The sequence below is a fragment of the Sciurus vulgaris genome (genome assembly GCF_902686455.1).
Source record: "Sciurus vulgaris genome assembly, chromosome: 8".
NCBI lineage: Eukaryota > Metazoa > Chordata > Mammalia > Rodentia > Sciuridae > Sciurus > Sciurus vulgaris.
The window spans coordinates 36,017,081-36,042,982 of NC_136468.1; the positions used below are offsets into that span (position 1 = coordinate 36,017,081).

Genomic DNA, 25,902 nt, shown 5'->3' on the forward strand with positions numbered 1-25,902 from the left:
AGTCTTTGTGTTCTGTAAGAAAATGCTCCTGGGTTTTCAGAGATAGCAGCAATGAATAGGTTTAATCCAGAAAATACAATAATGAAACGTGTTAAAATGTTAATTTTAATTAAATTTCTGAATTCAATTTAATTTAATTTCTGAAGTAATGCTTAGACTGTAGCTATCGCTTCCAAACACTGGTAAACTATTTTCATGTGCCCTATAAAAATCAAATTGTTGCTTCAAGACTTGCTTAAAGCATATATATAAAAATAAGTAAATACAAATAATGAGAATTTGTGCACTTAGGTAGAGAATGTTTAAAAATATAGTAATGGTGACATGTATATCAAACATTTGCTATATAATAGGATCTGTTCTTTGTGCTTAACTCATTTAATTCTCGTGACAAATCTATGACATGTGCTATTATTTATCTCCACTTTATATAAACAGAGACAATGAGTTTAAATAATTTGCCCACAGTCACACAGCTATTGACTAAGCAAAACTTGGATTTGAACTAGGGACTTTGGCTCCAAAGTGCCCACGTGCATATCCATAACCCAAAATCAATATGAAAATGTTACAACACAACCTGACAATCTTTCACTTGCTTACCAATTCATATATCATCAGTTCAACATTAATCTAACAAATCAAGTTTTAAATTAATATTGGCTTAATAATGTGTATTCCATTTCTCTAGACCCCATATCACAGACATGTAATCTAAAGGATGGAAAAGATTCTAGAGATGTTACACTGTACTGTCACCCCTATAACTATATAGTTAAAGAACAAGTTCTTGGATTTTTCCAAGATCATACAATGGGTTTGTGGCACTACAGCATAAACATATCTCAGGAGAGTTAGAAAAATAATGTTGCACCTTTGGGAAAAAATACACACTTGCAAGTATCATATGTGATTATATGTTGTTTCACCAGAACCAAAGAACATATCTGTAAATTCAGATGCTACAGGCTACTCTTCCCTTTGGGTGAGAGAAATCATATCCCATCCTCCTTTCTGGTCCCAGATCTAAGAATATAATCACAGGCAATTCCTAATTCACAAATATAGTTTGTTCTGAAATTTCAGATGTAAGAACAGGAGATGCCTTTTGCCTTAGATACAATCTTCTACTGAACATGGTATGGGATCTCTAGGTTAGCCTAGGTTTGCCCCCAAATGCTCTTAGAGCACCTCTTTTTCCCAGTAGTATCTGTAAAAGCCTAACCAACCTGTATAGCAATGTTTCTGCAAAAAAAAAGATGGAACACCTTCCCTGTCACAGTCTTGGAAGAGAAACACAGGGCCTCTCTTCGCTATAGCTTTGCCCTCTCGTGTCCCTGACATCTGCCTTTCTCCAGTCTTGAGAGTCTTGAGAGGGGGTGCTGGAGGGAAGGAGCCAAGTTAACAGGTAAGGCTGGAACTGTCAGATAAAACCCTCGGTGCATTTTAGTCTCAGTAGGATGCCTGTCACTTTCATTCAGGGATCTTTCCTTACAACTAGTCTATTCTTTGCACAGCCCCTCTTCCTTCTAACGTGGCCTTATATTCTGCTGGGACCCTCTGAGGCCTAGCTACTCAAAGTGTGGCCTGAGGGCAAACATCTCTACCTGAAAGCTCTTAGAAACAGATCTCAAGTCCCAACCCAAACCTGGTGAGCAGGGTCTCAACTAGATCCCTGGGTGAACAGCCCGCATATAAAAGCTTGAGAAATTTTGTCCTTTCATCATTAAAAAAGTTAATTCAGCTGCATTTAAAAATTTTCCAGAATTATCATTAATAAAACAAACAAAAAAATTCTGTGTGTAACACTTCCAATCCCCTCATTTTAGATCTAGTGAAAGTTTGGTCATTTGAGGTACATACTGGTGCTTATCTACCAGTGGTCCTTAGACCTAGCTGTATAATTAGAATCACCTGGGGAACACTAGAATATACTGACCCAGGTCCCATTCCAAACCAGTTAAGCCACATTATCTGAGGAGGAACTACTTGTTACTCTAAAGGTAAGTAAAAACCCTTTACATTTCAAAGAAACAATTGAGACATTTTGAACTTCCAAGTGTTCTTGTCATAGGATCTGGGGGAAGATGTGGAATGCAGCGGGCAGCACAATCTCTCAAGGATGGGGATACCAGTCTTGGTAGGGAGTAAAACTACTGAGGATATAAGGGAAATGGAGGGTATGCAGAGTGCAAGTCACCACCAGGGTCAGAGAAACAGCCAGATATGGGGGCATGTGGTGTTGGCAGAGAAAGAAGAGAAAGGAATCCCACATGGCAGAACTCTAGAAGATTTGCTGAAGGCAGCAGTCCTTAGGGATCTAATCACATGGAAAAGACATACATAAGTCAAAATGCCTAAGGCAGGGCCTGTCCATGTGCAGAATGCCCCCAAACACCCTTCCTTCTTTACTAGTAGGCTTGTATTAAAGTGCCTATCCCATGTTTTGTCCAAACATACAAAGATCTTTCTTTGCGATACAGCCTGTAGGTCTTGAGGACTCTGATAATGAGGACCGGGACTTCTCTATGCCCTTAAACTTCCTGGGACTTAATGAAGGTAGTCTGACCTAAGTTGCGCTGATGTTGCACTGGTACGTACTTCAGTGTGATGGTGGAACCACGCCAACGGCTCCTAGGAAATCACGAATACTTTTTGAGTGAATGTTTGTGAATTTCCTATAATGAACGTGTTGTGATATTCTCTTAGTAATATGCTTTCAGAACTCTTAGCTTCCCTCAGACTATCCTTAAATGACTCTCACACAGCCAGCTTCTCTTCTATGCTGGGAGTCTTTGTTAAAGACAATGTTGTATCTGGCTGCTGAGTCAGATGAAGAAAAAAACAAGTGCGTAGTTAATGGTGACGAGCTGTAGCTAATATGATTTAAAATTACATCAGTATTGCAGAGAGAAAAGCTCTTTCATGATGGCATTTCCTTTTTCTTAACCTTTCATAATTAAGAGCAAATTTTTAGAGTACTTTTTTTTTTCGATCACTCCTGAGAACAACCAAATATGTATTTTACCACAACTATCATGATATAGAGGGACTAAGAATGTATAGGCATTATGAAAGTTAGGTCCATCTATTTCCAAGAGTAGTGTTAGAGCCACATCAAGAATCCATACTCATTTATCCCTGCTTATTTAATGAAAAGGAGGACTGCCCAGTAGGAAAACAACAGTCAGGCATTGGTGTCAGTTCTTAAAAGGATAGAGGGTTTTTTTATTATGGCTGAACTTTTACCCCTTCTTTTTTTCCTGTAAGGAACAAAAAAAGCAAAGTTAACTGAGGCTAAAAGGGGGGTGGAGAGGAGAATGGGGAAAGGTTGGTTAATAGGTACAAACTTACAATTAGAAGGAATGAGTTCTCATGGAGTGACTATAGTTAATAATAATTTATAGTATATTTCAAAGTAGGTAGAAGAAAGAATTTTAAATGTTCTCACCAAAAAGAAATAAATGTTTGAGGTAAGTACTCTGTTTTGATCATTACTTATCACACAAATGTATCAAAATATCACCCTTTACCCTATAAATATGTGCAATTATTATGTCTATTAAAATGCTAAAAGTAGTAATTACACTCGTTTTTTTAAAAGAGATCAAAAGCTAGAAAAATTGCACTCTTCTAAACAGCCACTGTGGTTATCTGAATTCTTCAAGACTTAATTTTCAGTATTTTTACTACTTAAAATTGTCTGGCCTCAGCAAAACCTTTTCTCTGCCACAAGAGTAAAACCCATAGCCTGGACACCCTTGTGCCATTCCCGATGTAAAATTTCCTCTTTGTGTCTTCTCACCACACACACTGCCCAGCTGCTTTTTCCTACCAGAATCCTTTTCTTGCCAGTAATCTGTTGGCTATCAGTAGGAATTGAAATACATTTTGCCCTTCAAACGTTCTTTTGGTTCCGCAGGTGTAGCCTAGGACTCAGGTTAGCTCAGAAACGCCTTCCATCTCACCCCATCCATGGATAATTAATACAGCACGCATGGCATTAAGATCTCTTTTTTTAATCTTGCAACATTCATAACTTATCCTGTCTTTACACCTACTCCATTCCTGTCCCTTGGGTTTTGCCCTTAGCACTCTAGATCTCAACTGAACAAAAATTGTTTCCCAAAGCTCTGGTTGCTTTTATTAAGAAAAATGTCTCAAAGATGTGCTGAAAGATAATTAATTCTTGAGTTAGCTGAGCCATATTTATTAACAAATTACTTTTCCCATAACTTTTTCAGGTTTCTGTAAGAATATGTGTGTTCCATTCATACACACACCCACACACACACACACACACACACGCATCTCCTAGGAGAAATTCTTGGGGTTTTTGAAATAACAGATCCACATATATGAATCTATTTTTATATATGAATCTGTAGATAGATAGACAGAAAGATCAACAAAAGCCAGAAGAATATCTTCTGGAGATTATCAAGAGCATTAGGAAACCACTCTAGACCTAATTGCAATCATCTTTGTCAAGATGAATTTTTAAATGAATTTTCCCTGGGACCGTATGAACTGAAATTCTTAAAGCAGTGTAACTCACTTGGCATTTCTTTGGGACAGCCTATGACACTACCACCTCCAGGAAGCAGAAAGACATATGAAAAAATTCATATGCTCTGTTTCATCTCAAAGCAATGTTGTGCCCAGGCATTTCTTGAAGACTGGACACATTTACCACTTGCCACCCCCTTTTGCAGTTTACAACTAAGGATTCAAAGTGATGCTTAGATAATATAGAAAATAATAGACAGAGTCACATCCAAGAGTCACTGGAGACTATCCAAGGCCCTTAAATACCACAAAGCCTGGGTTTTTAAGCATGCCACTCTTTTACATTGAAGAAGACACAGAATACTGAGAAAATACATTGCAAGTGTACCTCATTGCCAAATGTTAAGTTTTTGCTATGCTTTCTTGAATAATTCAGTATATAAATATGATTTCAAAATATTACAAATATTCCTATGCATAAATTATTGAATTTGACCTAATTCTCCTGACATTTTCTCCCGACAATGAATGTCTCCTGACATTCCCCTATTAAACACAGAAAAGTAAAGGCAATTGTAATCTCATGTACTGGTAAAATAATGTGATTTGAAATCATAAAAGAAATATTTTTAAACAAATAATTCATTTTTCCGGGCCCGTGTTAAATTGTAAAGTGCCACCTGTGTTCAGGGACATCTTAGTTCCAAAGGATTTTTGCTTCTCATTTTTAGGTGGTTTCTTAGTGTTTGAAGTTTTTATATCTTTACCCTTGCCCACCAGATTGCCTTAATTCTTCTATAATCACAAAAATATAATTATTTTATTCATCATATATTTATGAGAGTTTCTTACCCCTAAATATAATAAGATTCCATAGAACATAAATCTCCAGAAAAAACATCGCCGAAGGGCATTAATGAGTTTGGGATTTTTCTTTGAAGCCACTTCTCTATCCCATTCTCTGCAAAAGAACAAAAAAATGGGACCAATAAGTTGCATGTGCAAATATTTAAGTTGTCCTGTTTCCCTTAACGGACCTTGTTTCACACAAGTGTATCCAAGGTGATTAACCCAAGTAATTAGAGACAAAGTTCTGTGGAGACTCTCCAATACCAACTTCTCAACTACGTATTTGGCAGAATTTGATGTTCCATCATATATCATTCTGCAGGGATTTGAAAAGACCACATTGTATGTGTTACAGAAAAGAGCAGGGTTTTTTAACAGCAAAGGAATGGATGGACAAAGAAAGTACAACATTTATGAATATATATTGCTGTACTTGGAAAAAGGTAAAAAAAGTTAAACACATAAATACTCTTTAAGTTTTTCTCCCTCACCTCTTGATCCTTATCTCTTTAGAACGGTGACAGATGTTACAACATTTAAATGTCAAGCAAGTTAGAATGTCAGGTGAATCCTTCTGTGATTAACATGAGAAAAACTTAAACTTTGTTTTTAAAAGCAGAGGCATGAAATCAAAATCATCAAACTTCATTTTTAAGTACTGAAGTCATTTATTGGAGTAAAATTCTTTGAAAAAAATAAGGAAAGAAAACTACAAATTTTGCAGTAGGAATTAAATAATCTGAAATTAATAAACTTTTCATTTTCTTTTAAATACTATAGGAATGTCAGTTGATTTATTTTAAGCCATTGACACTGATCTTTTAATAAAAGTACTGTTTTCCTTTGCAAGGGAATAAATTATCCATTACCTTCATCCTAATTGCTAAACTGCAGTAGTGGAAAATTTCAAGAACCACAGGCAAGAATTAAAGAATTAGATAAAGGCATTGCATTTTACCAATGATTATTCCCATTACTGTCAAGTTACCTTAAATAGACATGGTTGTATATCACTCAAAAGGGAGAAAACAGCTAGATGTGAAGACAAGCTTGGAAATCTTTATGCATAGATTCTGTCTTCACCCAGAAGCTTACTAAACTACCATTCATCTATAAAACCTAGTCACATTTTCCCATCTGCCTTCCCACACTCATCCCCACTTTTTGTTCACACACATGGCTCTTGCCTCTCATCCATAGTATTTGGTAACTCAAAACAGGATAAGACACCAAATATGGAGCAGAATCATCCTCTGTCTATCAAAGCAGGAATGAGTCCAATGGGAAAGCCAGGAAAGAGGGTCGGAATGTAAAGCAAACAAATATCTTCAAGATGAAGAAGTGGACAACGGTGAATTAATATAGAAAAACATAATTATATTTGATGAGTAAAGGGTTTCTGGTGACTCAGGTCAATGTAGTTTTAGAAATATGATAAAAGTGGAAACAAAAGTCCAGGAAGCTGAGATGTAAATAAATGGTAAAGAAGTGTAGAGAACAGAAGAGCAGAGAAATGTTAGCTATGAAAGGAAACAGAAAAAGAAGTGGAGTGGAGACTGAGAGGAAGGTCAGGTTGAGGAATTTTTTAGTGGGTACGACTTGAACAATTTATAGATTGAGAGAAGGAGATAACATCAAGACTAGGTGGTGTACTCCAGCAGCACCATAGTAGAATCAGGAAGGCAGAAGTTCTATAGTCATAAAGTCCATATGTGAATTACAATCATGGAATGAATATGTAGTTTGCACACTGAAGTGATTTAGAGGTTCCATTCTCATGGTCATGAAATTCAGACAGATGGGCCATTGGACCTCAACCACAACCACATGGCAACCACCTGGGGGGCTTGGTCACAAGGCAGATACAACATGTGAGGCCAGGGTCACGTCCTAAGGCACAGAGGTACAAAGTACTATTAATGGTATGTTGTTCTTTCCAAAGTTCCCAAGTTTCAAAAGCCCACATGCCAAATTTTATAAGAATAACAAGGTGAAGAAGTGATTCAAAGAGCAAAGCAAAAATAGTAAAGGTAGAATTTATGAACCTACACTGGCACAGAGTTATTGAATTGAAACAAAATTGTTTAATTCAAAGATTGAAACTGAGACACAATGAAAAAAGTAGGAGACAATGAAAAAAGTGGGAGACACAATGAAACTGAGAAGAAAAGAAATGTTAGGCCAGATAATTCTGTAGATTTAGGTGTATATCCTTTTCAAAAAATGTATTTAGATCACACACTTTCAATGAACCTAACCCTACTCTGATTAATCTTTCCTTCAGTATTCATTTAGGAGTCATTCATTGATTTACTACATTATCTATATTATTTTAAACTTGCTGATATACTTACAGTATGTTCTTTATATATTTCATCTCTCCAACAATGTTACAGGTTTTTATATGAAGATAGTCATTTCACATTCAATCATTCATTTACCCAACAAATACTCACTGAGTAGCTACTATATGCCAGGCTCTATTCTAGGCACTTGAGGATACATGATAAACAAAACAGATCAAACAAAAAATCTGTGCCTTCGTGGTACTTGCGCACAACAGTGCTCAACAATAGAAATTGGCCCTGGGTTTTGGAAATGTGAATCTGATACTCCTACTAGCTTTATTTTTTAATAAAATCAAGAAAAATAAGATTTGATATCTTACTTTGCCTTGAAAATATCAAAAAATGGAAAACAAATCTTATTAAAATAATGTGAACAAAGCACTGAATGGTGGAACAAGACCCAGGCTAATTCATTAACAGACAGAGATGAGTCCAGGGGGTGAGCATGTCAGCATAGAGTCTGTATTTTTCTGGTACGGCCAAGGGCAAAGGGCTCTTTTCTCTTCGGTCTTTAAAGGGGTGAGCAATGAGTTCTAAGTAAGGATCCAAAACATGGAGAAAGTTATTCTCAGAGAATAAATCGGTGTAAAGCAAATGCCACCAGGTAATATTTGAGATCCTGGTTCCACAGATTCCCTAAAGTCAGGTATCTAACGAGATACTCACATGGTTTGACTTCATGAGCCAATAAATTTCCTCTTTCTATTGATTTAAACTAGTTAATTGGGTTTCCATCACTGGCAATCCAGAGGGGTCTAACCAATACCAAAGGGGGACTCTGAGAAGATCTTCACTGTGAGGAACAGTTTTTCTACAGGTGGGCAGTATAGATGTAGGTTGGAATCATGGCCACATCATTCATTCATTGGCAGGTTACATTATCTCTTCAAGCTTCAGTTTGCTCTTCTATAGGATGGAGATAATAATGCTTTTGGGGAATAGGTACTCAAAAATATGAGTTCTTTTTATGTCTTGATATCCAATAACCACTGCTGCAAGATTTCCCAGGAACCATATTGGTATTCACATAATAAGATTTTGGAAGCAAAAATACATGATTTGCTTCATAACACATGATTTGCTTCAAAAATACGTGATTTCCTTTAGTCTCCATAAAATCCACTTCATGCTCTTTAAAGAGAGATACATTTTCACAATGAAATAATTTGTTTTTCGGGAAAAATAAGTCATTTCTCAAGAAAATGGCTAGTTTTCTTTCATGATTTCATTGCTTAATTTGTGGTCAAGATTTTAGTAAGAATATAAGATGTTCTGCAAACCCACAGTGCTGGGGACTCAAACCCGGGCCGTGAGCATGCGAGGCAGGCACTCTTCAAGATAGGCTATGTGGCCTGCACTAAGAATATAAGATGTTCTGATTTTAAATGTGCCATTTTAAGAATTAAGCCCTTTAAATTCTAGTTTTATGTTCTCTAAATAATAATATGAATGTATCTCTTCAACAATAAATAATCTGCATGTACTTACCTTTCCAACTTTTCAGATAAATTGTCAGCAGAATCAGCAGAAGGAATTTGGTATATGTCTGATAATTCCAGACGCTGTCTATACCCTTTCCTCAAAATTGGTGTGGTCCAGCTAAAACAGAGAGAGGCAGAGTGCATATAAATATTCCCTTGATTTGGTCTCCAATATAGATGTGGAATCTGATACTAATTTAAATCTTCTGGCATGTGAATAGTACAGTAGGCATGCATAAATATGACAATAAGTCAATTTATATAAATAACAGAATTCATATCCTACCTCATACACTTATATAAACATCAACACCTCTGAAATAATGTGCCTGTCTCTTTGTCAGAGGGATCAGGAATGATGGTACAATACTTCCCAAAGGAAAATAAAACCTGACTGCTAAACAGAAGACTGATGCTTAATCATCATTCTTCCATAACTGTCACTATAATACAAGCTACTCAGCAATGAACTATATATAAATGGAATAGACTAAAGCTAGAGGGCAAGTAGTTTATATGAATTTGTGGACTTAACTATCATGTCTGAATCATGTAAGGGATCACAGCTTTCTTATTTTTATATCCTCACCCCACTACAGTTACACATGTCTGTCCTCTAGGCATCTAATGAATAATAATTTGTGATGAAAATTAGTGATAGTGGTATGGAAAATAATTAAGCAGAATACCCCAGTATTTTCAAATACATTGTTTCTAACAATTATAGAAAGGCAAATAATCTTCACAGAGATAAGAAAATCTAAAAAAGAAAGAGGAGTAGGAGAAAGGGGAAGAATTTGACATAAATCATGTACAAAGAGACATTTCTAAATGAAATTTAAGAGAATGAGAACTTCTTCAGGTGAAATTTCACTTATCTATTGAAGAGAGAAATTGAACTTGAATTCAAATTGATTCTCCAAATTATACTTTCTCCCTCAGCATCTTAGCTACAGAGAATTGTAAAATCTGGTGTCATTAAGACTTTGGTGATGTATGTTAAATCACCAGAACTCAAAAAGGAGCATTTAAGCCCCAAGCAGAAAGATATAATATATAAAAGATATAATAGGAACAAATATTCTAGCAATGCCATTCAAAAATTTTTAAAAGGGAGTGTAATGCCAAATGCAAACATTTTGATATTGTTCCAGAGCAAAACTTTGCCCATGGTTTTCATGTCTGACCTCATCATTCCCACGTTAAGGGTGTGGATTCTTCTTCACACTTCTTGTCTCCAGCTTCTTTGGTAGGGCCCACCCTATGTTCCTATGTTTCTATAATTTGTCTTTCATTAAGATTTAAATTAATTAGAGACCAGCTCGAAAGTTAAGTAAGTCCATCAATCATTTCTTGCTAAGATATTAATGAGGATATCATTGACATGTTAATGGCTTAATATGTCACTTTTTTTTTTCATTAACTTACAAATCTGCATTTAAACAAGAGTTTTCTTTAACAAAAGGTAATGATTAGATTGAGTCTTCATTGCTGGGTCTGATCCATTGATCATTTTTCCTGGAGAAAAATAATGAAAATAGATGAGGCCCATCTGAAAGCCATAGAACAAGAAGTGCCAGGCTCACACCCTGTCTGCAATTGGCATCATCTGGGATAAAGATGACATCTCCACCTGGTACTCAGCATCCCAGTGACCAATACACGGGACAGCTGAAATGTAAGTGACGGTTAGGCTGAGGAAAACAGAGACAGCAATTTAGGATTAGATTTAGGTTATGATCCTTTTTAAACTTAAACCAAGAAGTAAAAAGGTGAAACAAGAGCTTGCTACTAGTAAAAATTTGTGTGTGCACAGCACTTTTCAAACCTCTTTCATAACCATGAGCACACTGTGATTTTAATTTGAAAAGCTGGTCATGTGGGTAGAGCAAAAAGGGAGAAAAATCATGCTCAGAGATGCTAAACTAAATGGCAAAGCCTAGATTTTTCTACATTTTTCTGACTTCATTCTTTCCTTTACTATGTTCACCCTTTGCTATTTAAGAAAATTAAGCATGGTTACTTGTGTTAGACTGACATTTGGGAAGAGACACTGAAAGCAGAGAGAACAAAAGCTAGCTGGCTGCAAGCAGTGGTGTGAAGGAAAATATTTAACAATTCCTTCTTCAGAAAGAAAGAGCAAAAACTGATCTATGGCATTGGTCATTTTCTGTGGTATAAATACTCTCTCACCATGACCAATTTCAAGCTACCAAATATGAAGTCACGGAACAGAAATGGAAGGAGATATGCAGTTTCATATTATAGTAATTTCACCACTCAGATACATTGAACTAAATAACCTTCATAGCATAGGTAATAAAATAATCAGAAAGTGATAACTTTTGAGTTTTTATTACCTTTGTTTAAATATAACTTAAGGGTAAGTTTAAAGAATTTAATGTTTAATAGTGGTTATGTTGAACAATAAGCTTATAACTTTCCTAAATATGTAATAATTGGCTCAGCTAGAAAAAACAACTGCAGCAAACCACTGACTGTCAGATAGTGAAATACTTCAAACAAAGGTAATAGCACAGAGGACAGAATGAAAAGGACATGTAGAAGATTTAGTGAGAAAGATAATGTGTTCCACCTATTAGTAAGCTTTGTGTTTTTAACACGTTTGAAATTATTAAGATATAACACTAACTTTAAGTGAGCAGAATTTTACTATACATCAATACCATAACAAAAAGTATTTTTTAAGAAATTAAAAATGTGTCTCTACAACCTCCTAAAAAATATAAACATAATACTTTTGATTCATCTCTAAGACCTGGTGATCATTCCCATAAATGAATTGCTAACTCATTTCAAAGTAACACAATTTGTGGGCTGCTTTTATAAAAGTCTTCTTTTGTTATCTGTACATTTAATAAGTTAAATAATACATTTAATCTGTCATTTTAATAAGTTGAATTACAACATGATATTTGCTTTTGGTCATCAAGAGTTCCATAACCCAGCATCATCAAACCAGACAAATTCAGCAGTTTAAAGATTCAAGTTTGCCATGTATAATTATTAATATTACTTAGTATTTCCTGGTGGCTTCACCACAGTAAACCTATATTTGTGTCCTAAAATAGATACTTAGCTTAAGACATGTATGAAAACTAAAATCTGTTAACCCTAGTTTACTTTGCAGACACCATTAAGTCACCTTAGAGAAAGAGTTTATGCCCTGAGATTAAAGCAATAAACTGAATGAAATTTCTGCCCATAAAGGAGTTCTCCATGCCTACCTAAGGCCAGTCTTGCAAATACAAAACAAAATCCTCAGACATCTGTACTTAAACATTTCATAAAATATTAATTAATGCAAAAGTTCAGTCACCTTCCCTTTTAAACAATTCTGAGTAAATTTAATGGACTTAGACAGAATTGAAGAGTGCCCAGTCAGGAATTTCACCTCAATATTTCTTCTATTAGAAATCAATGGACATCCTCGTGTTTTATGAAGCAGAGCAAGTACACCTGAAACAACCAAAAACAACTGCTGCTTGCCTTTCCTCTGCCTTCCAATGCATCTTTACCTCTCACCCACAACTAATCTTGCCTTCTCTTTCTTTCATAACCAACACTGTATATGGACAATGGACTTATATGTTGGACTACTTTTAAATTGTGACAGTTTTCCAAGTTCTTGTTATCTCTAATGGAAACTAGCTAATTATTAGTTATGAGGTAGCAAAGACCCATAAAGTAAAAGTATACAGAATTTTAGAATTTCCAAGTTTGAAGCCAACTTTGAAAAAAAAAAACAAACCCTAGCATCCCAGACATGCTTTCTTATAGACTTAACTATAAGAGATTTCAGATTCATTGAAGAAAAAAAAAGTTATCATTTTATTTTTTAACACACAAAATATTACATTTAATTTATTTCATTTCTTATGACAAAACTCAATTTTTCTTATGGAGTTCCTTGTTATTCCTTATAATGAAAAAAAGTGTTCATTATAGCCACTATTAAAGGTTTGAGTTTCACAAAACCTGTCCTCCAAAAGCTACATAATTAAAGCTTATAATCATCTTCCATTTGACATTTGATTTATTAATCCAACAGAGGCATCTGACATTTTCATCTGCTAAAACTTCTGAAGGTCATATATCAGATTTTTTCAGTCACAATGATTTTGTTTATAAAAAAAAAAAAAAACAATCATGTTTCCATGGTATTTACCAGTACTTTTTTTTTCACTAACCAAATAAAAGAAAATGAAATAAAACAGCACATTCAAATCACCACTTGTATGACAAAGTAGTGTATTAATACACCAAATCTGATGTATTAATACACCAAAACACTAAATCTTTTTCCTTTTTCCATAAAATAATTAGTACTTAAGGAACAAAGTAGAAATTGCTCTAAACTACTTTGTGTAGACAAATTCAAATACACTAGAAATTTTCTCATCATCCAATATATTTACCTCTCAGTTGCAGATCCTACTAGAGGTAAACCATGACTACTACCTGGCTTTCATGTGAGTCAAATTCAATGTTGTCTATAAAACATTACAACTGTACGTTATCATGTGCTTTTTTATATATACTACTTGACTTTGCTTTAATTCTCAGAGTAATAGAGTTTGTTATTGAGATTATAACACATTAATAGAGTATTATGAACCATGAAAAATTCTATTTCATATGCATTATTTCTTCTAAAGCCCACAACAACAACTCCAGAGATAAATCTTGGTATTGAATTTTGGTATTCACAGTAGATCAGAAATTGAAGCTAAGGATGTTTAAATAATTTTTCAAAGACAGAGGTAGAATTAAAGAAAAAGACAGTAAAATATGTAAATAAATAACACCACAACACCAACGTCTACCCTTGTATTCAATTTGCCATATTAGAACTAATCTCAAAAAGCAGTATATACTTGAATATAACAATGAAAGCACAAGCAATAACAAAAACAAACACATAAATTGAATGTTATCAAAATGTAAAACTTATGTACTTCAAAAAAAAAAAATCAAAAAAGTGGAAAGATAATCCAGAGGAGAAAAAAAAATTTCAAATAAATATCTGATAAGGGACTTGTATATAAAAGACCTCAAAAGTCAGTAATAAAAAGATGACCCAAATTTAAAATGAGCAAAGGACATGAATAGACATTTCTCCAAAGAAGAAGATGTACAACAAATAGGCCAATAAGTACATGAAATGACGCTCAATATCATTAGGCATTAGGGAAATACATATCAAAACCACAATGAGATTCCACTTCATACCTAGTAGAATGGCTATAATAAAAAATAATAAGTCTGGCAAATATGTGAAGAAAATTCTAACCTACATGCACTGCTAGTGAGAAAGTAAAATGATGCAGATCCTGGCAAACAATTTTAAAATTCTTCAAAATAAGAAACAGAAAGTTTGCATAAGAATTATCAACTCCACTCCTAGGTATATAAGAAAAGAAATGAAATGTGTGTATCCAAATATGATTTGTATGTTCATATAAAAACTCATAACCCCAATATTCATAGCAGTATTATTATTATTAGGCAAAAATAGGAAAGTCTAAATATCTATCAACTAATGGATAAATAAAATGGATATTTCAACAAATAAAATATTATTTGGCAATAAAATGAATGATGAGCTAAGTGTAGTGACACACACCTATAATCCCAGCTATTTGGGAGACTAAGACTGGTAAAGCTCCAAGTTCAAGGCCAGTCTGGGAAATTTAGAGTGACAAGACCCTGTCTCAAAGATAAAATTTAAAATGAGCTAGATGGTGTTGCTCAGTGGTAGAGCACTAGCCCAGAATGCTTAAGGCCCGGAGTTCAATCCACATTACTGCAAAAAAAGAAATGATGCACTGATAAAAATTATAACAAGGATAACCCTGGAAAACATTACCCTAAGTAAAAGAAGCAAGTCACAAAAGAATACTTTATTCAATTCATATGAAGTTTCCAGCCTAGGGTAAGAGAGTGGGGCTCCAGTAATAATTGCTAATGGATATGCAGTTTCTTTCTTGGGTGATTAAAGTGTTCTAAAGTTGGCTATCTTGGTGGTTAACACAATTCTGTGAACTTACTGAAAATTCTTTGAATCCTATACTTTAAGTCAGTAAATTGGCATGTGAATTGCATCCCGATAAAGCTATAATTAAGAATAACATCACAAAGAAATCAATTGTCAGTGTTGATTTTGGAATTTTTCTAAATGTTTCATTTGATACTTCTAGAACTGGTAAAAAAATTCTCTTTATAGTGACTTTGACACTCTAAGTCCTTTAAAATATGGTAATGCTTATGTGGCTACTGGAAAAGATTTAACACTAAGTACAAAGATCATGAGAAAATTTAAGAATTGGTGACATGCAACATGAGTTGTATAAGTTGTTTATTTCCTGACCCCCAGAAGCAAAGAACTTAACTTCTGTAACTATCATGAATTGAGGGGTGAGGGTAGTAATGGTGATAGTATTCTCAAGAAAACAGGAATACATACCATTGGCATTGAAGGCCACTTTGAACAGCCACACCTAATTCATCCATGACTTGGATTTAAGAGACTCAAGGAATTAATGAAGCAAAGAGCAATGCTACAGAAAAACCACCTGTCATGAAAGATAACAGAAGATACAACCTTATGATTTGTGTTCTCTTCTAGAAAAGAGTGTTTTTCCATGATTTGAGTTTGATTTTTAGTTTATTTGGGCATGAAGCCACTAACAAAAGCCACAAAACTGACTGTAGCTGGAACGACTGGCAAGACAGAATGATTAAATGCCCTATGAAATTGCTGCATCCTGTCTGAGTTTCAGGAGCTCTTTACTAACCAAGAAAGACAAGTGATACCATTGCTCTCTAATTTCTAATTTGTATTTCCATTGGCAATAAGAAACATATTTGAAACCAAGAAAATAAGGAAGGGAAATAGATTGGCCTTAAGATTTTACGGTAGAAATGCCACTGGGTAACTGGCAGGCATTTTTAAAAGCTTACAGAGGGAAACTTGTGTGACTGGCAGAACGTCACCACTGTTACTGTTAGTCACATTCTAGAGAACAGTTTCAAGCATCCCCAGTGGAAGCTGAAAAGGAAAAAAGGAGCACAAGTTACATCTGTCTTCTCCTGAGGTAGGAACAAAACATACTTCACATAAATGATAGAAGGATAGCTCCCACATGGTGCAGAGATTTAAACTTTGCTGGCATTTGCTTTATAATTACTCCATTTACTTGGCATTCCCTCCCTTTTTCTAGAACTCTAAATCCTTTATTGAGGCTCTTTGTCCATCTAACTTGTTCAGACACCATCACTAGGACCCAAAACAGACACTACTGGAACTTCTCTGTCCTTTGGCAGAGAAAGACCCACATCTTTTTCAAGCTATAATTGCCATTCTGGAACTAACTCTGGATTGAAGCTACTTCATTTTTCTCTGCAAAAGTGTTTTTCACACTGTGGAGATCATATATCTTTGGGGGAGAAATGCTCTGAAAAGCTCTCGAAAGTGAAGTGAAGACAGGTATATGTGTTTGGCATGAGCCCGACAGGCAAAACACATGCTAGACTTTCTCATGACCTTCCAAATCCAAGTGATTTAATGATCTCTTGCTCTGTGTTTTTTAAAAAAATCACTATTAATTAAGTACTTCATGATGCTTGCCATGCTGTACCTCAAAGCTGCTTTTTCCAAACTTAAAAACAAATTAAAAATAAGATAACTTGTTTGAAGATATTCATTTATTTACCTATTTTGCTTGATGATTAAAATGGTCTAATGGAGACTGAAAGCAACTTCAGAAATTATTTAAGATGAAGATGACCAAGAACTAATACTCCAAAGATAGCACTGATACAGAGAATGCATCAGAAGACAAAGTTGATGGTTTTATAAATTTGGTTGTAATAAATATGGTCTCTCTAGGATTCTACTTGGAATCATCAAGCCAAATGACCCATCAGTCAATTCTGGAATTTTTTTCATTTGTCTTACTCTTCTCTTCCCCCAGTTTGCTTATGTTCTCTGCTCTGTGATACTCTTGTATAACTGTAACCCAGGATTATTTTTCAGAAGGATTCAGGGAGCACCACAGCTTTGGATTCAGGCTTCTCAGCTATGGCTGATTTCCCAATCTTCCAGCTAAACATGGAATTAGGTTAGTGATTGCATTTTACAATCCTTTCCACATTCTGCTGTGATTATATCATTCTCTTGAAAAATTGCCAAGTATTGCAAATTAAAGGATAAATTTAGCATCTTCTTTAATTTCTTCCCCTTTCAGGGAAAGGAAAGAAGGATACATATGGACACATTTCTTGATTCCAAATTTAAGTTTCAGATCCCTGTTTCTGAGTTTGATGCAAGACTATACATTCATTATCTTAAAGTCTTGACATCACTGGGAAAGGCACCAATGATAAAGCTCCCCGGAGTTGTGGGGGAGGAGAGCAGCAGTAGTCTAATCCTTACCCAGTCTAATCCTTACCCATCCCTGCAGTGAATTCCAGAAAAAATCAAGATAGGAAGGGAATGGATACAAAAATTGGTTCATGGTTTATCATGGGAATGAGACTATTGCAAGAGCCTTACTTTAAATCCTCTTCATTTATTCTTTATGTCTTCTCTTAATACAAGCAATATATAGGTAAGTAAAGATCTACTTAAATAAAAACTAAATTGCTTTATATTTCAAGAGCAAAACACAATAAGAATGACTGATTTGTTAATAGTTCTTAATAAGCAATCTAAGAATTCAGAATGATCACTTTGACAATCAGGTAATTAAAAACACAAATCATAACACAAATTATGGTGGGTTAGTGAAAATCATTTTTATAGCCATTCAGGAGGGGTTTTTGACCTCAAAATGTCATGATCTCTTACTTCCATTTGTACTTTAGGAAAATGAACTTTAAAGGAAATGCTGAGACAGATTCTCTTCCTTTTGAACTCCGCAGGAGCTCCCACTGGATAAAACCATTGATAATAAGGTGGTTCTTAATTTTTAAAAGGATTCTTCCATTGCCATCACCAGGCATGGCATTCTTTGGTTCAGTCAGGTCATACTGAAGAAAAATGGATAGCTTCCTTGAAATAAAACCTGACCTCTATTTCCAAGAAACCCCAGTGCATTTCAATGCATTGAAATAGTTCCATAGAAATTAATTAGGTGTAGGTGAGCCTCTCTTCAGTCTAGGTTTAACTTCCCTCCCATGTGCACCATTCTGTCCAATAATTCCTGCACCTGGGGCTCTTCCACAGATTGTCTTATCTACCAATCCTCCATCCCCCGCCCCCACTGCAATAGACTATAAGCCCACAAGGAGTAACACCTCATAGATGCGCTCTCTCTCTCTCTCTCTCTCTCTCTCTCTCTCTCTCTCTCTCTCTCTCTCTCTCTCTCTCTCTCTCTCTCTTTTTCTCTCTCTCTCCAACCCCCCCCCCTTCAGTATATCCCTTATACCTACCATAGAGCTTGGTGCTTAACTGTCATTCAGTTCTTTTAAGTTTGGATTCATGTACAAAATACACTGTATACTAATTTACTTCCCTCATAAGATGAAAATCTTTTTATTTTTCAGTATTAGGAGGGAACACAGGGGCGCTTTACCACTGAGCTACATCCCCAGCCCTTTTTATTTTTTTTTACTTTTGAGACAGAGTATCACTCAGTTGCCCAGGTTGGTTTCAAACTTATGATCCTCCTGCCTCAGCTTCCTGAACTGGTGTAATTACAGATATGTACCACCACAGTTGGCAAGACTATCACAGGTGTGATATTTATCTTCTTACCTCCATTGTCTTCTTCAGTGCTTTGTACAGATTAGAAACTGAATGAATTAATTTTTTAATTAATCCCACAAACATGATATTTGTTTGACCCATCTGAAAATACTGATTGCAAATAGGGGTTTCTTAGCTATTACTCCTGATCAAAGGTATTAAAAGAAAAAAAAAAAGTTACAACATTTTTAAGACTGAAGTAAATGTGATGCAAATGTGAGATGTCTCTACTTGGGTCAGGGACCATTCTTTGATAACATGTCCTCCCTTTTCATGAGTTATTAACTTAAAGTTCATAATCCTAACATTTCCCATCAAGATTCTTTAATTCTCAATAAAATGTTTTCATATGTAATACTCTTCATTATTAAAACATGATTCCTAATATTTGACCCTCATCCTATTATTAGTAGACATGGACCAAAATTTCACTTCACTCTTCTCAAGAGCAAATGACCCTCCTTGATAGTTTCTATATTATGTCACTTGACATTCTCTGGATTATCTTCATTTTATTTACATACCATTATAGATGATATACACATAGTTTTAGAAGTTTCACAAATTACTGTAACCTGGTATATGCATGGTACTCTACAGTTTCAAATTACTTCCTTATCCCATTCTGTTCCTGAAGACAGTTACTGATTGTTAAACATGGAACTGTTTCCCCACAAAACGTTCGTGTTCTAACCCATGTACCTCAGAATGTGACCTTATTTGGAGACAGGATCTTTACAGAGTAATCAAGTTAAAATGAGGCCATCAGAGTTGGCTCTAGTCACCACGACAGCTATTTTTATAAAAAGGGGAAATTAGCACATAGATATGGGCACACAGGGAAAACACCCTGTGAAGATGAAGGCAGAGGTCAGGGTGATGCCTCCACAAGTCAAAGAGTGCTAAGGATTACCAGAGTCCCCTAATGCTAAGGGAAAGATCTGGAACAGACTCTCCCTCACAGCCCTCAGAAGTAACCACATCTGCCACCACGTTGGTCTCAGACCTCCAGTCTGCTGAACTGCAACACAACACATTTCTCTTGTTTAGGTCACCCAGTTTATGGAACTTTGTTATGGTGTATCCCTAGCAAGTACAATACATTGATCCTAAGCAACAGAGAAATTCCATGTAAGGACAATGCACACAGGGGATAATCTGAATATTTAAGATAATGTATGAAAAATGGTGAAATGAGACAGACCTCATTACCCTATGTACATGTATGATTACATGAATGGTATGAATCCACATTGTGCACAACCATAGAAACAAAAAGATGTACCCCATTTGTGTACAATGAGTCAAAATACAGCCTGTAAAAAAAGAAAAAAAGAATTTTAATGCTGCCCCCTCCCTCCAAAAAAAAGCTGGAGATGAAAATCAATGGCAAAGCAAAAGCTAACGTGCAATTGGCAGGGGCCAATATGATCTCCATAATTCACAGAAAGTACAGGTATAGTTAATAGGAGAAGAGAATTAAAACGAGAGAAAAGAAGTACTTTCTTAGCGCCTAGACAGAGAGTTGAGAAAGTGGTGATTACAAAAATACTGCTGTGGCTGATGCTAGTGTTTGCCATTTACTGAAGAGTTACTGTCTTATTTGTTGTCACTTAGGCATGGAAAGACTTACAGAGGGTGACGGTCAATTTTGTGTCAACTGAGAGGTTATTTTTGGATGAGATTAACATCTAAATCAATGAATTCTGGGTAAAGCAAATTACCTTCCCCAATGTAGGTGGGCTTCACCCAATTTGTTGAAAGCCTAAAACAGACAAAAAGATTGGTCTCCCCAAGCAAGAAAGAATTCTCCAACAGACTGTCTCTGAACCCAAACCAAAACATTGGCTTTCCCAGTTCTCTAGTCTGACAGCTAACCCTGTAAATTTGGACTTGCCAGCATTCATAATCATGTGAGCTAATTCCTTATAATAGATCATATACATTGAAGTATGCATTTACTATTAGTTCTGTTTCTCTGGAGAACCTTGACTAATGTACAAAGCAAGCAATCAATGAATGTCAAACATCATAATAATATTAAACCATGTTGAGAATAACTTATCGCTTTAATGAGAATAACTGAGTATCAGAAAGATAACATAAAATTGCCTTAGATCACTTGTTAATAAGTCACAGAGTGAGGATTCCAGCCAAAAATCTATCTAATTCCAAAGTACATGCTACCTCCACTATATATCACTAAGAATTGATAGTGAGGAGAGACCTGAAGTAGAATGTGATATGATTTTAAAAAGTAAAGATGGTTGAAATATGGGACTTACAGGAACAATCAATATAGAGAACAACTAGTTCAATGGTTTTCAAACTATAAGCCCCAAAACCAACCATTCCTCAAAGACACTTCAGGGAATTCACTTCACCCATTTTATTTGAAATACCAGTGTTTTAAATTTGTTTATTATTTTAAAATACAAATAAAAATATCATACATACTCAGATGCATGATATGACAATTTTAACTCACTGGAGTCATCCAAACATTATCCTAAGCTTCCTGGTGAATCTGAGTGTCCTTTATACAGAAAAGTTTCCCAGACAGCTCTTTGTATGCATTAAAACCTACTACATTGTTTATCTCTGCATTGCATAAGTAAGCATGTCTCTGTACCACATGTGGGCCAAGTTCAGTTAACAGCCCATATTCCAGCACACCTGCTCACACAGGTCTCATCACTGCTTAACAGCGTTATACAACACCCAGACAATAGATAATAAGCTACAGATAACACCATGATGGTTTTATAACATCATATCATGTTATACACTCTAAAGCGACATTGATCAAAAGACTCACCATCAGTTTAATGCTCACTCTTTCAAAAAGAAATAGCACACGCAGTTTCTAGAAACAACAGTAGTACATACTTAGGCACACAATTATCGATCACTTTCTTTTTTGGTGTCATAATTAAAATCTTAGTCTAAGCCTTACATTCAGGTAAAAAAAAATATTCTTCTGAATCATTCTTGGCCTTTCACATCTATGAATAGGGGGATAGTGACAAGCTGCATTCACAGCACCTTCACCTGTGGCACAGGCAGCATAATTTCAAGGCACAGGGAAGTGCTGAGTTTGAGCAACTTCTACTATAATTACCTTGCCTGGTATGCCAGACATACTTCAGACTAAATATTACTTCTTTCTCTCAAAACTACATCACAGAGTAACTCTTCTCAAAAAATATCAAGCAACAAACTAAATTTAAGTTAAAATTCAACTTTTTGAGGTTTAACCAATGCAAAAAAAAAAATTCAACTACAGTCATAGGAACATATATATATATATATATATATATATATATATATACACATACACACACACACATACCTTTTATGTATTACTAACTTCCCATATTACAACTTATTCCTAGGCCTGTTGGCTGACGTTTGTTTTGTTTTTGAATTTTTTATACCAGTTGTAAAAGACACCTCAATCTCAGAAACATTACAACTGTAAAAAACATAAATTAGTAGGACCAAGAAAATGGCCCATAAAATCATTTTAGAATAATTTTATTTTAGCCTATATTTTAAGGGAGAAGTTAACTATATGTCTGAATGTGTGAAATAGTTATTGTCTTTTGTGGTTACTTCTATTTATATTTCTACTTATATGTTCCAAGCAAGATTTCATTTGAGAACTGGGATTCACTAATAATAGTATTATTTTTCACACAAAAAAATTTGTACTAGGAAAATCCAATATTTGTCAAAACTCAAGGTGAAGAAACTTCTGCCAAGTGGTCCAGCCCCTTCCTTGAGCTCTAAGAAATAAAATAAGTAGAAAAGCAGATTACATAAATGATGAAGACTTGGGATCAGTGGTCATAGTGTGACACCAGAGAAAGATGGGTGATCCTATGCAAGGCAATAACAGCGATTAAGGTGAAGGGCATGACTCCGGCCCTTCCAAGAACTAAGCCTTATGTCTTATTTAAATAATATTATTTACGCATTTAAAAAATAATACATTTTATAAGAATAAATTTCAGAGACAAGAAGTTTTTAAAATCAAACCACTTGAAATTATATAATTCATCAATACCATTTCAGGTTTGTGGGCAATATGATATACAGGTTCAGAACAGAGATGTGGATTTAGATCCATCTAAGTTCACATTCTGACTTCCCAATAACTCGGTGAGCTTCTATTAACTCTTTAGCCTCTCTGAACCACATACTTCCTACATGTAGAATGTACCTAGAATTTCTCAAATAATTCAAATAATCCCTGGTGTGTGGAAGTGTGTAAGAAGTATTAGGAGATAGTGGGAGGCAGAGCTGCAGGATTTGGGAACCACTTAAGAGAAAATATTCAATCCCTTGGAAAGCTGAACTATTTCCATTGTTAATTTACTGAAGAGTGGCTAACTTCACAACTTTCTTCCTTGGAATCTAAGATTGGTAAAGAGGAATGCTGGGAGAGAAAGAAGGTTAATGGAACTGGAAGAAGATGGAAACAACTTCTTACCCCACGTTTTATGGGTTGTTTTTTTTTTTTTTTTTCTTTTTCTTTTTCTTTTTCTTTCATTTTGTTTTTGGTAGAATCCTGGATACAGATTTTACCTCTCCCCAGATTTTGTTCTCAAGTCTGTTTTCTAATCTTTTATTAATGATCTAAGAAATGAAGATTCTAAAAACACATTAATAACTGACAATTATTTCATTTTTGCCTTTTTTGTTTTGTTTTGTTTTAAAATGAAACCATGGATCAGAACCTTCTGGAACCTTTTGTGAACTCTGTACCAAGTCCTGTTCTAGACTTCCCAAAACAAAAACATGAGGGACTGAGGCCTGAGTATATGAGCTTTTAAAAACATCTGACAATTTTAATAATCATCATATGCCAATCATATCCCAGGATTTTTTTTTCGGGGGGGAGGGGACTTTGTCCAGGTTTTTAACTAGGGTCCATGTACCACCAGTATCAGAAGTGGTCAACGGGGAGGGAAAGGTTGTCATTCTTAAAGATGTAAATTCCTGGACTCTACTTTAAATATAGTAAGTAAAAATCTCTGGGACTAGGACCCAGACCTCCAGAGACTTATGCTATCAAGGTTGAGAAGCATTAACTGGATTATCTAAATACATTTTCTTAAGATACCTTATGACCTACTGGTTCCCATATTTTTGTAGGCAAAAAGAATTACCTGGAAAGTTGAAAAATTTCAAATAGATTCTGATTTAGTAGGAATAGAGTAGAACTCAGGATTCTGCATATTTAATATAAAATTTATACCATATTATATATGTATTATATTTCATATTTATATAAACTATATAGATATTTAGTACACTTTTGAGCAGGTGATCAGAAGACCATAATTTGAGGAGCACTGAGCCAAAGCTATAGAAAATACTGTTAATTATAAGTGAGAGCTCCTGATTTTAAGAACCTAAGCATTTACGTCTTTATCCCGTTTTCAGCTAGATATCTCTTTCCACAAAATAACTAAATTTGGGGCAGATTTTCATCAATGAAGACTTGGTAGTTCATTGTTTTTCTCTAATAATTTATACATGTCTACTAGCCCAGAATCTGACCCCACTCTACATTAGTGATGCAGTGTGAACCAGGAAAACGCAAACATCTTTCAATACTTCCCTTCATGGCAGAAGAAACAATGGAAACACCAAAGCCTTGCATAAGTTTAAATAGTCTGCAAAGTTTCTAGGTTAACACTTCAGTGAATCCAAAGACTGTGTCCAAGATTAAATCCAATATATATTTCTTAATGAAATGACCTGTGTTTACATTTCATAAGAATTTATTTAAATTTTTCACAACACATCAAACAATTTTTATTGTCAAAAAATAATATTGGTGAGTTTGGAATAGCTTATTGAATGAAATGTACTTTACACAGTAAACAATTTTGTAAATCAAAAATTTTAGGTCCCCTTCAAAAAGTGGGCAGAGGTAAAAATCTATATTTGAGTATGACAGGTTTTGTATTCCAAAGAGAAAAAACTGAATTGTTAAAAAAATATATATATATATTTGATTGAAAACTCCAGCAGAAGCAGAATAAAAAGAATGCTTAAGAAATTTTTATCTGTTTTTTAAGACTTCAAACCACTATATCCCTGGCAGGTATCAAGAGCTTAATATGTACTCTGAATAAATGCACACACACACATGCATGTATGCATAAGCGAATGAATGAATAACTAAAAATCATATTTGTATTCTAAAGTAATTACTTTCACTTTAATGAGTTCATTTTATAGTGATTATCTTTCTGGCTAATAAAATTTCATTGCATGAAAATTTAGTTCTAGCATTACAGGGATTACTACCTCTGAGTTTCAATTTCAACAGCTTAATAATTCGATATAGTGAATATATTTTAAATCCCATTGTAGTTTTAAAAGACTTCTGTGAACTGAATTAAATAATTTATGTAAGTACTACCTGACTGTACTACTTTTGTTGGTTTAAGTTGGCTCCATAATCTAATTAATCCATGGGGGACTGATTTACTTTGTGTACTTTTGTTCACAGTGCATATATATACATTAACTTTTATGGATAGAAGACATAAACCTATCAGGCATCAGATGTCAAATCTACCTTTGAACTGAAAAGTACAAGTTCCTTTGGTAATAAGTATTTGGTCAATTTATATTTTTTAAACAAAATGTATTCAGAGATCCAAGACTATTTTCAAATAACCATATTAGCTGGACTTGAGCCATACCTATAATTTCCTTTCTCATTTTAAAGCGATGTAGAGTGTTTGCCAAGGTCTCCACTCCCACACCAAGCCTTCTCCAATTGAACTTCTTCACTCAATACATACCATTTACCTTGTGGTCCAGATCAGCAAATCCAGATGTTCTCCTGGTTCTTCTCTCTCCTTCTCCTTTCACCTCTAATCAATTAACAAAACTATTGATTTTGCCTCCAACATGTCCT

At 34.8% G+C, this 25,902-nt stretch overlaps 1 protein-coding gene across 3 annotated transcripts in view; it reads right to left on the minus strand.

The window, feature by feature from the left end:
• The window catches only part of CFTR (CF transmembrane conductance regulator), a 159,662-nt gene that overhangs the window by 122,151 nt on the left and 11,609 nt on the right, over positions 1-25,902 (minus strand). For all 3 annotated transcript variants that reach the window (XM_079150515.1, XM_079150517.1, XM_079150516.1), the window contains exons 2-3: positions 9,195-9,305; positions 5,362-5,470 (exon numbers count right to left, since the gene is read on the minus strand). In XM_079150515.1, the coding sequence (XP_079006641.1) occupies positions 5,362-5,470; positions 9,195-9,305 (220 nt within the window). The remainder of the gene's footprint in view (positions 1-5,361; positions 5,471-9,194; positions 9,306-25,902) is intronic.